At 36.9% G+C, this 15,671-nt stretch overlaps 2 protein-coding genes across 4 annotated transcripts in view; both read left to right on the top strand.

Annotated features, from left to right (window-relative positions):
* LOC140942370 (uncharacterized) overlaps positions 1-15,671 on the top strand; it is a 333,944-nt gene that overhangs the window by 266,464 nt on the left and 51,809 nt on the right. The window lies entirely within an intron of this gene.
* On the top strand, positions 332-15,637 carry LOC140942371 (BAR/IMD domain-containing adapter protein 2-like). 3 transcript variants are annotated; one of them, XM_073391330.1, is made up of 17 exons: positions 332-526; positions 602-674; positions 797-886; positions 2,510-2,571; positions 4,718-4,789; positions 5,297-5,341; positions 5,694-5,786; positions 6,792-6,857; positions 7,212-7,298; positions 7,969-8,046; positions 8,747-8,799; positions 9,346-9,409; positions 10,093-10,163; positions 10,644-10,697; positions 11,205-11,404; positions 11,972-12,113; positions 14,882-15,637. In XM_073391330.1, exons 1-17 carry the CDS (start codon positions 455-457, stop codon positions 14,934-14,936), a joined length of 1,377 nt encoding a protein of 458 aa, XP_073247431.1. In that variant the 5' UTR covers positions 332-454; the 3' UTR covers positions 14,937-15,637. The 3 variants fall into 3 exon arrangements, with proteins under 3 accessions (XP_073247431.1, XP_073247430.1, XP_073247432.1); XM_073391329.1 differs by having other exon boundaries at positions 14,879-15,637; XM_073391331.1 differs by lacking the exon at positions 602-674 and having other exon boundaries at positions 353-526; positions 14,879-15,637.

The following is a 15,671-nucleotide window of genomic DNA, read 5'->3' as shown; positions in this document are numbered from 1 at the left end:
AGCGCCAACATTTTAAGCCGCTAAGGTCTCGTTTAGGGTTCCGCAAAGAACTTGAGATTTATGACAATGCTTTTAAAAACTACTGTTAGATAAAAGCATTCGATGATTATGTCTTTATATCATTAAAACTCATTGCATGTCGTATTTGTGTGTTTTTAAGAGGTCTCTTTTAGTGGTCAAAATTTGTTTAAGCCACGCCCAGATTGGTCTCCTGTAGGGGTCACAAAAAGCTTGAGCCACGCCCAGATGGTCTCCTTTAGGGGTTAAATTCAAAATTTCCGACGAGCATCCCCGTCTGTTTCATATGGGAGTCCCCCCCCCCGGGACTCGCACTGCTGACCGCTTAAATCTGCGTCTGACACCAAAGCGAGTCCGTATCAAACCGGTGGGCAGAGACACAGCTGAAAACGTTGCCCTCAGTTTGCCATGAAAACACGAGCAATCGCTCACCAAAATGGATGTCCTGAAAGATTTAGAAACGAAAACGGGACAGGAGCTACATAATATAACTTTAGCGACTTACCAGGTGAGTTGAAACTCTAGAATTCAACCCTGTGTCAGTTGTTGCATAGATGACAGTGTGCATTTCTCTCGTTTCTAGAATATCATCGACTTGTGTCCGGTTTTGAAAGAACTCGCTGTTAACGCTAAAAATTACCTTAAGTCATTGCACAGTAAGTGTATTAACTACTTTGAGGTATAAAGTTGCTGTTTATTGTTATTATGGGGAGAGCATTTTGTGAAAGTGAATGAGATGATAAGCTTGCACTCTCAGTACTGGTATCTATTCTTTCAGATGTCCGGCAAGCGGCGAGCGCCTTTCACGATTCTCTCGCCAAAATATCAGAAAAGGCGCTTTCTTCAGAGGGAACGGCTCACAGCCTTGGTAAGCCAAAATTTAAAAAAAGATTGTGCTTGCAGTTTATAACGCTAAAACGATTTGTGCTTTTAATGTTATCGCTATTACAAAGTTATTTGATTTGTTTATTTATGTACAGCCGAAGCATCGATCGACCAGGGGGTGTGTATAGAAAACCTTGGAAGCTTATAGAATATTGCAGAAGTGTTACTGCGGTTTATCGCTTGGCCAGTCGTGCGAAAACCACGATCAAGTGCATATATTTTGAACCACTGTATTTGCAGAGCCAAATATAAGAAAACTATTTTTGCGGATGAAGTTTATTATATTGTAAGCTCATTATAAGGTTAAAGAGTTTTCCTTATGTATCATATGGTTGGGGCTTTTAGGGCTTCAAAATATTTTGAGTAACGCAGTTTTAGTTGACGATCCGAATATCTATCCGTAGTGAACTTAAAGTTAAAGACAAAGCGAGTCAACTTTATAGATTCGGCTGCTAATTATGTGTATAAAATGCGAAAACAATTTCAAAGTCCGCCTAATTATTCATTTGTTTCCACACAATCAGCAGTTCTTACAAAGAAAAAGCTTGAGTGGTTGCTTATCGATATTCATTTTAACACATTTAACACTTTATATACACGTGAATTGTCGACATAATTACTTCAGGGTAGTGGTATGTGCTCAAGCGGAAATTTTAAGTTAGTTTGCAAAATGTGATGTGGTCAAAGTCAGAGAATATGTTGTAAAGAATTTTAAATACCTTAAGATATTAAAATGAAATTTTGAATAATTCCATTTCTTTAGAGGTCCAGATATGGAAGTTTCTTACATTCATTTGGTACTCTTGACGGTGTGAATATTAGTAGTGTTCAATGCCTAGTTAAACGGCAAATGATCTCAAATGGTCTTTAGTTACGCGGCAAGGATTCACCAACAAATGTACATCTTTAATTTTTTATCCATTTAAGGATATTTGATAATTGAATAAACTGAAGGAAAAAATTAATGTTGAAAAAATTTCTTGTAGAATTCCTGCATATAGCATATTATTACTCAGGCCATGCCCATGAAAGTTTTTTTTAAACTGCCCTCTCAATTGTACTCATGGGTAATTTGTTTGGGGAAAATAATGAAAAGACAAGGTCATACCTATTACCAATGAGCTGAAGGATCATGGAAAATGAATTTTGCAAGGCTAGTGGCTCTAGATATTGCAATTTAGTTTTTGCAGTAATGGTCTTCTATGTTGTGCACTTTCAATGCACGCTGGAGCCTGGCATCCTCCAAAATACGTGCATATAGCTTATTACAACAGCTATGTGTTGAAAGAATTTTTGCTCTTTCTCCCTTAATTAACTAGAGCAGAGGCAGGGAGCATTTTTTGTTATGTGACATACCGACCATATTTTTAGCACTAAGTTACTTCTCAATATTTTTTTTTCATGCAATTTTGCATGCACAGGGTAGATTACCTGTCCCTTTTTTAGGACAAGTCAGGCTTTGATTAAGGGATTTCATTGTTCAAGCTAAAAACTACTTGTCTCCTGGGTCAGCAGACAGTTTGAAGTTGGCTTTGGCCACCACTTCATAAATTAGCTACTCACACAGGCAACATTGTTGTCTTGTATTCCATTTTTGTGTTTGTAGGGGATCCAATCAGGGATTTAGTATCTGTCAGGAAGGACATGGAAGCAAGACATGTTAATGTGGTATGAATAATGAGTGAAGTGGTTAAGAGGCTACACTGAAGAGTCAGGGGTACAATGACAGGGAGAAGTGTGCAAGATACTGAGACCTTGTTTAAAATCTAAAAATATACAACAAACTACCGTGCAAGCAGACTGAGTTTTCTCTCTTGCATGGCTTTTAGCATTTAGGAAGTCCTTTGCATGGCTTTCCTGTTGCGTAGTTGGTTTGTTAACGCGACTGACAAGCCAGGCTGTGACTTTGTTAACGCTTAAAAACCCATGCAAAAGAGAAACCTCTGCTCGCAGGGTAGCAGGAACAAGTTCTTGGAAACTGTGAGAAGGAAAGAGATAACTTATCCACAACTTGACTCTTCACCCTATGCCTTCGATAGATCACTTCAAAAGTATGTCAAATACAATATTTTTGACAGTTCATATATCGGTGTGCAAAAGTGATAAATATAAATAACAAATAATCCATTTAAGTCTGTGTATGAGGTCAAGAATGTTTCATCATTTGAGTGGAAGCTAAGGAGTATAATATGTATGAAACGTAGTCTTTACTGAGGTAATATTATGGCTTGAAAAAAGTCCTGCCTAGTCATCAGGGACAAAAAGATTTTCTTGCTTACATACATGATGGGCAAAGTCATCAATTACAATGGCCATGGACAAGCAAAATATGAGTGAACCTTGTCCTTAAAGGACAAGTTGAATTTCATGTTTTTTTTCCAAGCTCCAATTAGTATTTTTGATAAATTTTTGCACATAAGCTCAAGAGCAGCACTTCTGTATTTTTCCTTTTTGTGATTTGATTTGATTTTAAGAAGGAATAATTTTACTCAGATTTTTCATTAATAATGGGACATATTGTGTGTAACTGGTGAACAGTTTGATTAAAATAATTGCTGTTTGTGTTGTACAAGCCAAGTGAGCAATAATGTAGTAAGGATTATCGGAGAAGATTAAATTGTAATCCATTGTAATCCTGTCTTGAACATGAATCTTTTATGAGATTGTTATTTAAATACATCAAAGGTATTATTAAAGCAATACTCCAAAATGGGGTTCACCAAGTTGTTGACACATTAAACAATACAAAGTTTAATTGTTTGTTGAATGTATGTTTGTATTTCTGGGCTGGTCATATCCTGTAGATTACATTCACAGAAATTTGTTGTTATAACCTCTGGGACCACACCAATACAGTGCTTAGAAGAGTAAGCAACAAAAATAATAATTGTGTTGGTTTAACAATACCTCGCCAAAATGAAAATAATGTTAAACATTAAACATTCAGTTGTAAGATTATTTCAGCTGCTTAACTTTTATTTTATTTATTGTGTTGGCTGGTGTGTCATTTTAGTGTAGAAAACTTCGGGACCAGTGTACATGGTTTATGCTTGTGTGATGTGTGGATATCAGAAGCACAATTTTTTTGCCACAATGTTATATTAAAATGGAAGGGGTACTCATGACCTTCATTATAATAATTTATTCACATCAGTCAGGAAGGATTAGATCATGTACACAGTGTGGTTCATATCGAAATCTTGTTGACCAAAAAAATGGGTGAAAAGGATGCTAAAGAGATTTATTGGAGGCTTCTATGATTACGTGATTATTTCCGGGGTTCACCTTGGCAATTAAAACTCTAGGAATTGCAAAAGCTAATTAAATTTTTTTTCTGATGAGTCCTTCTGGCATTAAACAATTACCGGTTTACCAGTAGTTTTTGTTGAATGTTTTTAATTTTATTCAGACAGTAACATTAGTTGATATCAATTCTATTTACCACAATTCTCAAAACTTGGTCTTGTGGACACGACATGGCATTAATTGTTTGAATTTTTGGTGGTTTGTTTGGCCTGCATGTAAAATACTATAGAAATGTTTTGTAGGTCTTTTTCTTTGAAGAAGTATATCTGGCCTTTTTATGTGTGAGGGGTTGATGTACAACTTTGCCTTTGGACCCAATGATTATAAATTTGGGGCTTGGCGTTAAATTGAGAAAATATGGCATACACATAATCATAACTTTTCTTATTCCTCAGTCCACATGATTTATTTTTTCAGCCATTATTGAAATGGAAATGCTACTGTTAAAGTGGTGTTTTATTATTTGCAAGTAACTAAGAATTTTCTGTTATTAATTAATATCTTCCAGATGAAATACCTTCAGAATGACTTAATAACCCCATTAGAGCGACTTGCTGAATCAGATGTGTTATATGTTAAGGTACATAGTAGAAAAAAATGTATGTTTGTGAAATGTGAAAGGCTAGTCATTATTTCAAAATTTTTGACGACAAAGTTATGTGTGTTATGGTGAAATAAGAAAAGCACATAAGCAAAAGTGGTTATTTGCAGTGATGGCAATTTATAATAAATTCTAATAACATTGCTTTGGCCTTGTTTTACCATGCAATTCCATGATTCTTCTTTGGTGATTTAGCAGTCACCACCATTTTTGTAAAAACAACGTATGTGCCTCTGTTGCAACCACAGCAAAATTAAAAGTTGGCGCGCCAGTGCCAAACTTTGTTCGGTACTGATGCATAAAATTAAATGTATAAAGAGAGAGTGCCAAGCCCAAAAATTGCAAGCAATGGTGCTAAAAATGAGTGGTACTATGCTGATTTTTTTGTACGCGTGAATGGGGTTTAACTGATGGTAATAATGAAGATGACAATGGCAAATGAAAATATAATTTAGATTAATTTTGCTTTTTTCCCTTTAATTCAAGTCTTTTCAGAAGAATTATGGTCAAGAGAACAAAACCAAAGTGGAGGTAAGGTTGTGGTAGGAGTGGGAGCTAGGGCATTTTTAGACTTGACCATGTGGTAAGATAAGAGTGAGAGTGAGTGTCTTTTTGTTGAGTGAGAAATTGTTAGTGCGAGTTAAAAACAGGATTTAGACTAAAAGAGAGGGAAAATACAACACACTGTGATTTCATTGAGGGCTGCCAGTTCTTTATTGCACACCACATGAACCTTGTAAGATTAGTATGTTGTATGCTTTGAACTAGGTTAATGTTGTTGTATTGGCGGACTTCAACCTTCTATCGTTACATGTACATTTTTACCTTTTTGTTTCCTGGTGATATACAGTTCTTATCTAATTTTCTTTTTTATCTGTGGTAGTCAGTGGATAAAGCTAAAGGTGAACTGTTGAAGGTTAGAAAAAAAAGTCAAAGAAAAAAGCCAACAGAAAAATATGAAGATAAAGAGAAACAGGTAAAATAAAGTATTTTGATGTTCACTGCTAAGATTTTATTCAAATACTATTTTAACTTTTATTTCAATTCAAAGTGGACAGACTGCAAATTATAGTAGTTGCTAAAAAATATATATCTGCTTGTCGCAACTGTTCATCAGTAGGATGCCTAAAGTGCGTGCAATTCCACAATTGGTTTTGGCTCCATTAAATCCTACACCAATAATTACAGAACGTTTTAGGAGGAGCCACCCACCATGTTAGCACAGTCACGGACAACACGTATAAGTGAGGAAAATAATGCAAAGTAAAATTATTAAAGACGTTAATTAACGAACTAAATGTACACGTCAATGAAATAAATAAACTAATAATGCGTGCGCAAATTGTCACTGAAAAACCCTATAATAAGAGATGTCAATAAAGTACCGTAAAATTCCGAAAATAAGCCCCAGGGCTTATATTTTTCAAAAGCCCTCTTTGAGGGGCTTATATTCAGAGGGGCTTATCTATGGAAGGAAATTTGCATTTCAAAATTGATTGGGCTAGCCTTATAGTTGGGAGTAAATTTACCATTTTTGCTTTGTTTTACTTTGTATTTGAGGGCAATTTCCCAAGTACAAGTCCCCGGGGGGCTTATATTTGGAGGGGTGATTTAACGGAGGGTTTTTTGCGTTACCAGATTGGGGGGCGTATATTTGGAGGGGCTTATGCATGGAGGGGCTTATTTTCGGAATTTTACGGTATTTTATTTTGAATTGTAATCAAATGGTAATCATGCATACCTGTAGGCTAGCCTCTGCGAGTATTGTAAAACTAATAATCTGCTCTCAGTCGAGAATAGAATTGTCTGAATTTTTATTTGAATTTCTTCATTTGTCTCAACTAATTTCCATTTTATCTCACTACAGTCCAGGAAAATAATAAAATTAGGTGACATTTATTAAAATCACTTCAATGTTATATCTACATGTACGTGTTCCTGGTCTTTTTTATTTTCTTTCTTTCTTTGTTTGGTTTTAAAGTGTGAAGAACAGGTAGCATCTTGTCAAAAAGAACTTCATGAATTTCGGCTTACAAGTTGCAGAAAGGTATATAATTGTGTTGTTTCCTTAATATTACCTACAGCAGCCTACAGTTTTACAGCGCTTTCGCTGAGGTCAATCATTTCACTCCCCGAATGTTCCTTTCACGTGCAGTGGATTTCGCTACTTTTCTTCCCAGCTCTCATTTTCCTCTGGATGTTTTTGTGGTAAATATCTGCACATTTCTCCACTGAGGTTTTCAGTGATGGTGCCTGCTGGGTGGAGCTTACAAGGTTGTCACGTCTGCCGTCACTTCTGCCTTCCAGGCTCAATTACAGCTCCCTTCACACTTTCACTAGGTACCTTTCCCACACCCATCTATTGTCAAAAGGGTTAATATTGATTAATTTTTTTACTCAGGCAATGGCTGAAGAAAAGAAGAGATATTGTCTTGTGTTGGATAGAACAAGTATAGTTGCTAAGAGTACTATGGAATTCTGTGAACATGTAAGTATTTCTTGTTTGAAGTGTGGAGGCACGCAGTCAGTCTTGCCACACTAGAACATTTTGATATTAAGCACTTGCACTGTATGTTCTTTACTGCCAATTATAATTTTTGTAGCCTCAGTATGTCAACAATGGTAGAATATGGAATCAATTAAACATTTGTAATGTTGTGAACTGGACTATATTCTGCTTATTATGAAATACTTATTAAGATGGAATCCATCAGGAAATTGAGTAATTTTAATTTCCAGTGGACAAAAACCTTGTAACAGAATATTTTAAGCCATATCACAAATCTTTTTTACACTTTTCAAAGACTTTATAAATGTAGTTATCAGTTTTTTTAGTTCAGATTTCATAGGAATTGAGAAAACACAGGTAAAATTGTCATGCGTAAGATTTCATTTACATGTATTTGTGACGCTTTTGAAGTTTGTTTTCTCGGGCTCCCATAAGAACCTTATCTTTGGAGTTATTTCTTATAACTTGTTACATTAATTTTATAGCCTGCAAAAGGTGTAAAAAAGAATGCAATATGCTTGAAATTATTCTGGCACAAGGTTTTTGTCCACTGAAAATTAAAACTACTCAATTTCCTAACGTATTCCATCTTATTTTGTAATTTACTACAGTAATTTAATATTATTTTTAATGAATAATAATTTTTCAGAATTCCCAGATACTAAGGGAAAAAGTTCCTATGTGGTTCTCTCATGTTAAAAGGAAAGGTGACTCAGCTGATTTCCAGGTAAACATCTGCGTTGAGATTCCAAACAATTGCATTGCGATATTGGAATATGAACATACTGTACATGTATGTATATGAAATCATTATGCTCTGAAAGTCAAAATAATAAAGCCAATACTGGATCAGAATGTCACTAAAGCCTGGTTTTCACTAGTGCATAAGCATAAGCATAGGGTCATACCTACATTTGACTCAATTCTTGATACCAGCTCTCCTCAACCCAATGGTTAACAAGATGGCGGATGCTTTGTCTGGCATATTGCTTTTGATATGTTCGAATAAGGTCTGGGTCAAAGTGGCCTAGGATTGGCCCACGGCCTTGTGCTTATGCTTGTGCTTATGTTGACCCTGTTTTCACAAGTCAAAGCTATGACATCAGCATAACCAGAAGCACAAGAAGAATAAACCTGTCCATTTTTCTTGTGCTTATGCTTATAATGCACTAGTGAAAACCAGGCTTAAGATTTCAAGTTGCAGGGTAAATACAACACTTGGGTGGGTAATCAAACAGCTACGGGTTTCTTTTGGTTCTATTTTTCTTCTATTTTGCTATGAAAGTAGCCGGGGGCCACATTTGTGGTATCTGGGGGGAAACCCTGGCCTCTGGCTCTTATAAGGTGTCTTCTCTATGATGTGCTGCAAAGTGAAGCTTTGCCCTGTATGAATGCGAGTTGAATTACTGCTTTGATTTCATTTTTAGATTAATGGATCTGTCATGAATGCAGAGATGGAAAATTTGGGGAGAAGTAACAAGTATGTGTAGTCAAGTTCAACTTTGTTTTAAATCAGTCTAACTGGTGTTTGAGTAATGCATTATGAAATCTTTAATTTTTTCTATTGGTTCTTAGGGTTTTCGCAATACACATGCACTTTAAAATGATATACTTTAACCTGGAGTTATGTGTTAAATTATTTTTTTTCAAATGTTTATGGCAGCCTCATATTTTCAATTTCCTAAATGTGCATTTATAGTCAAACCTCCATTTGTGATCACTTCTCAGAAGTGACCACCTTCCATAAGAGACTACGTATCCAAAACACCAAAATTTTTCTAGTCAGAGTCATAGAACTTCAATCAATATACAAATTATTTTAGGTGACAACATGCAACTACATATATACTTAACTGAATGCAATAAATTCTCTGCGAGAAAGTAGACTGGATCAGGACCTCAGCTCCTCTTGGAAGGACGGCCCCTGTGGTTTGATTCTCCTAAATGACAACCATCCATAAGCAACCACTAAATCTTTGCATTTGTGTTGTAGCTTATGTGTTGTTCAACTGTATTAAATTTACAGGGTAGAACTGAGAGCAAAGTTTATCCACACTGCTGTAGAACCATCACAACTTAGTTTTAAAGAGGTAAGTAAAACTGTTGCAACAGCTGTGTGTTGATAGTTAGGTGGTAGTGTCTTTGATTAGTAAAAATTCTTGCAAAAATATGATGTAGTAGCTTTATTACTTAAAAAAAAGGCCAAGGTAAAGGCTTTGTTTATAAGTAGAAGTATATTTATTGTTTCATCAGCAAGTTCACAGCAAACCACTTAAGTGATGAAAAAAAATAATCAAAATGAAATGTAACAAGGTTTAAAACCCTAACTGATGTGGCCAAAGATTGAAACAAATAAATCCAGCTTAAGGCTAGAGTGGGACTTGAACCCAGGATGGGGCTCCAGATTGTGCAATGTGCCCATCATACCACCCTGTAAAGAATCTACTGACAATGTTCAGCATAATTCTTTATCATTGAAATTAGATGTGAAGATACTATTTTTATACTGAAATATTACAGTGATGCACACACGTGCATGAGTGCTGATGTCCCTGTTTAGAAGTACAGGTGAACCTCCAAACAACTTTGATAAGTGGACACTTATTCATGGTCCCAGTGAGTTAAACACTGAATTTTTAACCAAGTCAAGTCCAGTGTCAGAGAGTGACATAAAAACACTGCCTTTCAAACAACCTCAAGTCCACAGAACTTCAGGATATAAAAGGTTCTACTATATCTACTATATAATTATACTGTATATCTTATCACACAGGGTGATCTGATACATCCCATCAGTGAAGTTGTGTCGGGTTGGCAGTATGGAGAGAACTTGAAAACTAGCAAGTACGTAATGATTTCAGTGTTTTGCTAGCCCTTAAACTGTACTCCGACAACTCCCTCACTGACTCAGATATGATTTAAGATAAGATGTTGTATACTAATAGTCTTGCTATTAAACCGGCTCTGGAACAACAAAGTCATTTTCAATATAATCTGATGTACTGTTCATTCAAGGAAGAAATTCAAAAGAGCTAGCTGTTTATGTACTTATATCACTGGCCATGGGAGACATAAGATATCAAAATAACCACTTAAAACTGTAGAACACCAAAGAAATACCAACACTAAGCAGATATGGAGCGTGGACGAGCAAAATCACGGTGAAGGGTAAAGAGAATAATGATATTATTCTGTTACCTACTACTGGGCCCCCGGAGAGCCCAGACCCCCCTCCCCCCTCCCCCTCCTTTCTCTCTCTTTCCCGCTTCAGTGGGAACAAGGTTGTGTGAAAATCATTTCTACTATCGTCATGTTGTTTATCAGATCTGGTTGGTTTCCTGCTGCTTACACTGAACAGGTCATTGCTGTTTCAACTGGGTGAGTTTTCAGCATCATGCACGTGGATTTTGGAAAGGCTTAGTTAAATCTTTGGTTCAAAACAGCTTGGATTTATTCATGTATTTGTCAAAAGACCCTTCCCTGTATATTCCATTGAACAAAGGCGCCAAAAATTAATACCTTCGTTGAGAAAATTCAGTGATTTGTATTGGGAGAGAGGCCACTTCGTGTAATTATGTGTGCTATAACTGGACTGGTAAATGGAGAAAGGCTATTCAATCAAAGAACATTACAGTAGTTTCGTTATGATGTTAGCGCTTTATTTTTGAGGAAATTAGGACCTTGAATTTTGGCCGGCAATAGTCACTGTGAACCGCTTTGGCACAGTTATGGCAATGGAAACGAAACTTCAAGAGGCAGCTCTTTACAAAGAGAACGGCAAAAGTTTTCTTCAGTTGCCTTCAATTTTATACATACTTGATATTTTGACAATAAAATTGCAATTTTTGCAGATAAAAAGTGTTTTTTGCGTCTTCTTTCCCACAGTCCTACAGTAAGTCACACTCTTCCAGCTGGCGGAGTTCACCCTCGCCCTCCACTAGAGACCAGCATAAGCCATAAGTCACTGAAGCGTTATTCTAGTACGGGACCTGATACTCTGCACCTACCTCCACCAGACTACGCTGATGTGGATAGCAAAGCTGAAAATGAACAGACATCGTCTTCAGATACTCCAGAGATATCAGGTCAGTAACTCCAAGGTGCAGTGAATCAGGGGCTAGGTCACGTGCTGTTCTAGGTCCAACCCTACTGAACACAACTGCTCAGTACATCAGTAATGCAGCTCAGAAAAAAAACAAAAAAGAGAAAGACACTTCACACTCTTACTGAACTGCTCATACGATGCTATGTCAACGTAGTTAACGGAATGAAGTTGTTGGGGACCTGGACCCATCGCCTGTATACGACACTTTACAATAGTAACGGGTTGGGAGATCACATGAACGATAAGCTAGATCAAACCAAAAGAAAGAATTAAAAAATAAACGTTGAAAAACTTGAAAAGCCCATACTCTTGCAGTGCGGATTCTGTAGTTTTTATCAGTACTGCTGTTATTCGTATCCTTTGGAATGTTCGGGCTAAAACACGGACAAGAGAAAAAAATGTATTGCAGAAATCTAAAATAGGGAAATTGCTTCAGCACGTAGGGGAGGGATGTATTGCAGTGTTGTGTAGATGGTATGGTAGTATAATGATTCTTTCTTGATTCCTGTTTTGTTACTTATCCACTTAACTGATTTGCCTTTCATAGATAACCAGCCGAGTACACTAACAGTAACGATCTCGCCTACAGCTTTGAATGGAAACAAAACATCGCCAGTTCCACCACCGCCCCCTCCCCCACCCCCTCCTACTGTCACGCTCCCAGAAGAGAACGACGACCGGGAAAAACGGTGAGCTACAGCCGGCTGTATCTGTTATGAAAACGGCCTCTTTTCCATTGAAATTTCAATTTGGCAGTCTCTTTGAACGTAGGTTTCCAACTTTGAAACCTAAAAAGCAATGGTAGTTACTTGCTTTTCATAGTTAAGCAGAATAGTGCAGAATAGAATGCATCGTCCATGACAAATAGTGTTTGGACATTTGCTTAGCCAGCAAGTTGTTTTAGACAATGCTGAAAAGCGTGCAAAATTCTGGTGCCAAATTTCGGCGTGTTTTCAGAAGATCAGTGAAGTAAAAGGGGAAGTTATGAAGACGTTCAGTGAAGCGTGTAGACCCTGTTTACATGGAGTGGGGGACCCCGGTCTAGTGGGGTAAGTTTCTTTTGTCTTGTGTCCCCCAGAGCGTGAAAACAAAAGAAACCAACCCCACTAGACCAGGGTCCTCCACTCCATGTAAACAGGCCCTTAGTCGAAAGAATAGAAAGAGCTCGTCTGAGCGGGAACCGCAGGGGATTTGCTTATACAGACAGGCCATGAAATGCAAATGACAAAAGAATAACTTCCAAAAAAAACCTGTTAACTATTAAAAACGTCAAAATAGTAGTCTTTGTACAACTATGGTACTAAATATGGTGCAACTTCAGGGCTCGACTTTCAGAAAAAAATCTTGGGGCCAGCTGGCCTCTAAGTTTTCATTTTTGGTCGCCAGGACAAGTATTCTAGTCGCCAAAAATTATCTTCAAGAAAAAATAGCATACAATGTACTTAAGGTCTTTTTAACCTCCACAAAATCTTCAATAAGTTACCTTCTACAAAACAGGCTACATAACCCCTACAATGACACTTGTTATAAAATTCATTTTTACGTATTTTTGTATTCCGTTACCGTTAAACTAAGAGATAGCTAACGGCTTTTCTAACGTTCTAACGGCTTGTCCCAACGCTCTAACGATTTGTTCTAACGGATTGCTCTGACGATCTAACGGTTGATTCTTAGCAGCTAACGGTTGGTCCGTCTACTTGTAAGAGAAAATCACCAGTGATGAATTCGATTCGACGGAAGTCTTTTTTAAGACTTCCGTCAAAATTAATCGGGCAAATCGATCGCAGTTTTCAACAGGTCCCTTGTTTGTCCGGGAATAAATTTTAGTGCATCGATTAACAATAATTCCATTATGTCGAACATGTATCTAGATTGCGGACTCGATTGCAGGTTAGTCTGATAAAAACTTAAGAGAACAAACGTCTATCTCGGGCTTCTTGTAAACTACTTTTTTATGCAAATTTATGTTGACATTTGAGCTGTTCGCGACAAAGCGTTACGTGACGACCCAAGTGAGAGCTTTGCTGCATTTTATTGACTTCTAATAAAGTATCGTTAAAGTCAGACTTCTTGAACAGACTTCTAGTCAAATCAACTTTTGCCCGAAAATACTGACGATCTGTTTCTTTGTTGTGAAGGAGACTTTCGATCACGTGCTAGGCAACGAGATAGATCATGTTTCACCGATGTTCATTTCTGAACATCAATGCAAATATGGAACGGCAAAGCGAATGTTTGCAGAGTTGTTTTTTCATAGCCCGAATGAGTTTTTTTCTAATACAAAAAATTTGTTTAACTGCAAGTGTATTTCATTTCCTGAAGCCTGAAGAACTGGTTGAGGAAATTTACGCTTCAGTATTTACCTTAATAGATTTTGGACGCCGCCCGCAGGTATGTGAGTTCTTCGACCGATGCTGTACGATGCGAACGGACGTTACAGTCTAACCAAGTCAAGCGTACCCCCCAAGATTCTATCAGTGAATTGATTATTTGAAAAATGAATCCGTTAGCCGTTCCCGTAACTGGTGTCAAATTCAAAGCGGCATTTCTGCATGCGTAATGAGCATTGAATATTTTACGAGAACTTCTCTGGATTTGGTCAGATTGGAAATCTTTGAATGGATTAAGCTTCTTAGAAGACATTTACATCAATTTCAGGAAAATGGAGCTGGTAGAAATTTCATAACTGCCTCGCGTGTGAATTCACGGCTCATTACACATACAAGAATGCAGAAATCAATCTGAAATCTACAACTAGCAACAGATTCAACTTTTGAATAATAAATTCATTAATGGGTTCTTGGGGGGTACGCTTGACCTGGTTTGACTGTAAAACGGGCAAAAATCGTGCGAAAGGAAGCCTTAAAACATCGGTTACAAGCTCTTACAGAATAATTTTTCTAAAGCGATGGTGTTACAGACCCACTAAAAGACAGTCTCCGTTGCCCGTTGGAACTTCTTCAACAGTGTATTTCAGTAGAAGATCGACGGACGATGTAACGGATACGGATGAGTTGCTAGCCTAAAGACTGAATTGCCAAACGCCTCTAACGATTTTTATTGATCTGTCTAACGGATGACTGACGGATAGCTAACGGTCTAACCGTTTAACGGAGTATCGTTAGTGTACGTTTTCCCAAAGAAGGTCACAAATATCATGGGGGCCAGCCTGGCGACCAGGCGTGAAAAGTTAGTCGCCACTAAATAAAATCAAGTCGCATTGGCGACCCCAGGGGTCGCAACGTCGAGCCCTGAGTAAATTACTTACAACTGCTATTTCGACACAAACCTAACGTTGAATCGAATGAATTATAGAACGACTTGGCTCCAGTTTGTGTACGAGTACAAGTTTTTAATTCAATGTATCTAGTTAATTGAAGTATGATATATAATCGTAATGTCTGTCCTAGTTGACAATTTGTTTCATTTCCATTGTCTATTTTAATCCTGGTAGCAGTATGGATCCAAATGACGCTGTGACGAATAGTTCATCTGATGTGAGCCATTTTTAATCAAGCTGCAAAGGACTTCCTTGTCATCTGCACGACATAGAGTTGCCTGACAGAAACCTAAAAGTTTTAATTGCGACTAACAAGGAATAGCAAAGAAAAACTAGTATAGATCTTAGTACATGTAGCGCTAATGAATATTGTATTGAAAAAAAAATTGATGATTTCAGAAGTACTAGTTTATATGTACAAACCATGTGATTTCATATTTAATTACGCAGATTAAATTATTGATCCATGTACATATACCAACAATATACCAAGCGAATCTGGCTGGAATTATTTTATGAAGAAGCCAATAATATATTGTAGAGGAAGTATTTTTGTGAACTGTAAATGTAAAGACGCTTACGAATGAGGATGCTTCAGTTGATGTTGTGCTACTCATGAGACTTTCTTATGATAAACACAACTTTTGAATAAAACAATTATGATTTGAATTTGGTTTTATCCGGTTTAATAATAATTGTCTTAAGTTTATTTCTTACGTTTTCTGAGCTCTTTTTTTGTATTAAAAAGATGTAAAATATTCTAGTTCATTGCTTTATTTTTGCGCTTCCAACTGATTGACTTATGGCTGCTAAGTCTCTTGGTAGAAAGAAGAATGTATTTTGCACTGTTTATGAAAAGTGAATTATTTTAAAGGCCGTGAAATATCTTGGGAGTGATTTGTACAATTATAATTAAAACTAACGTTAAAACAATCTTAATGGGTATCACAGTGATCGTTTTGATAGA

This window comes from Porites lutea, chromosome 6 (genome assembly GCF_958299795.1).
Source record: "Porites lutea chromosome 6, jaPorLute2.1, whole genome shotgun sequence".
NCBI lineage: Eukaryota > Metazoa > Cnidaria > Anthozoa > Scleractinia > Poritidae > Porites > Porites lutea.
The sequence above is the reverse complement of the archived record's forward strand: the minus strand, read 5'-3'. Positions and strand labels throughout refer to the sequence as shown.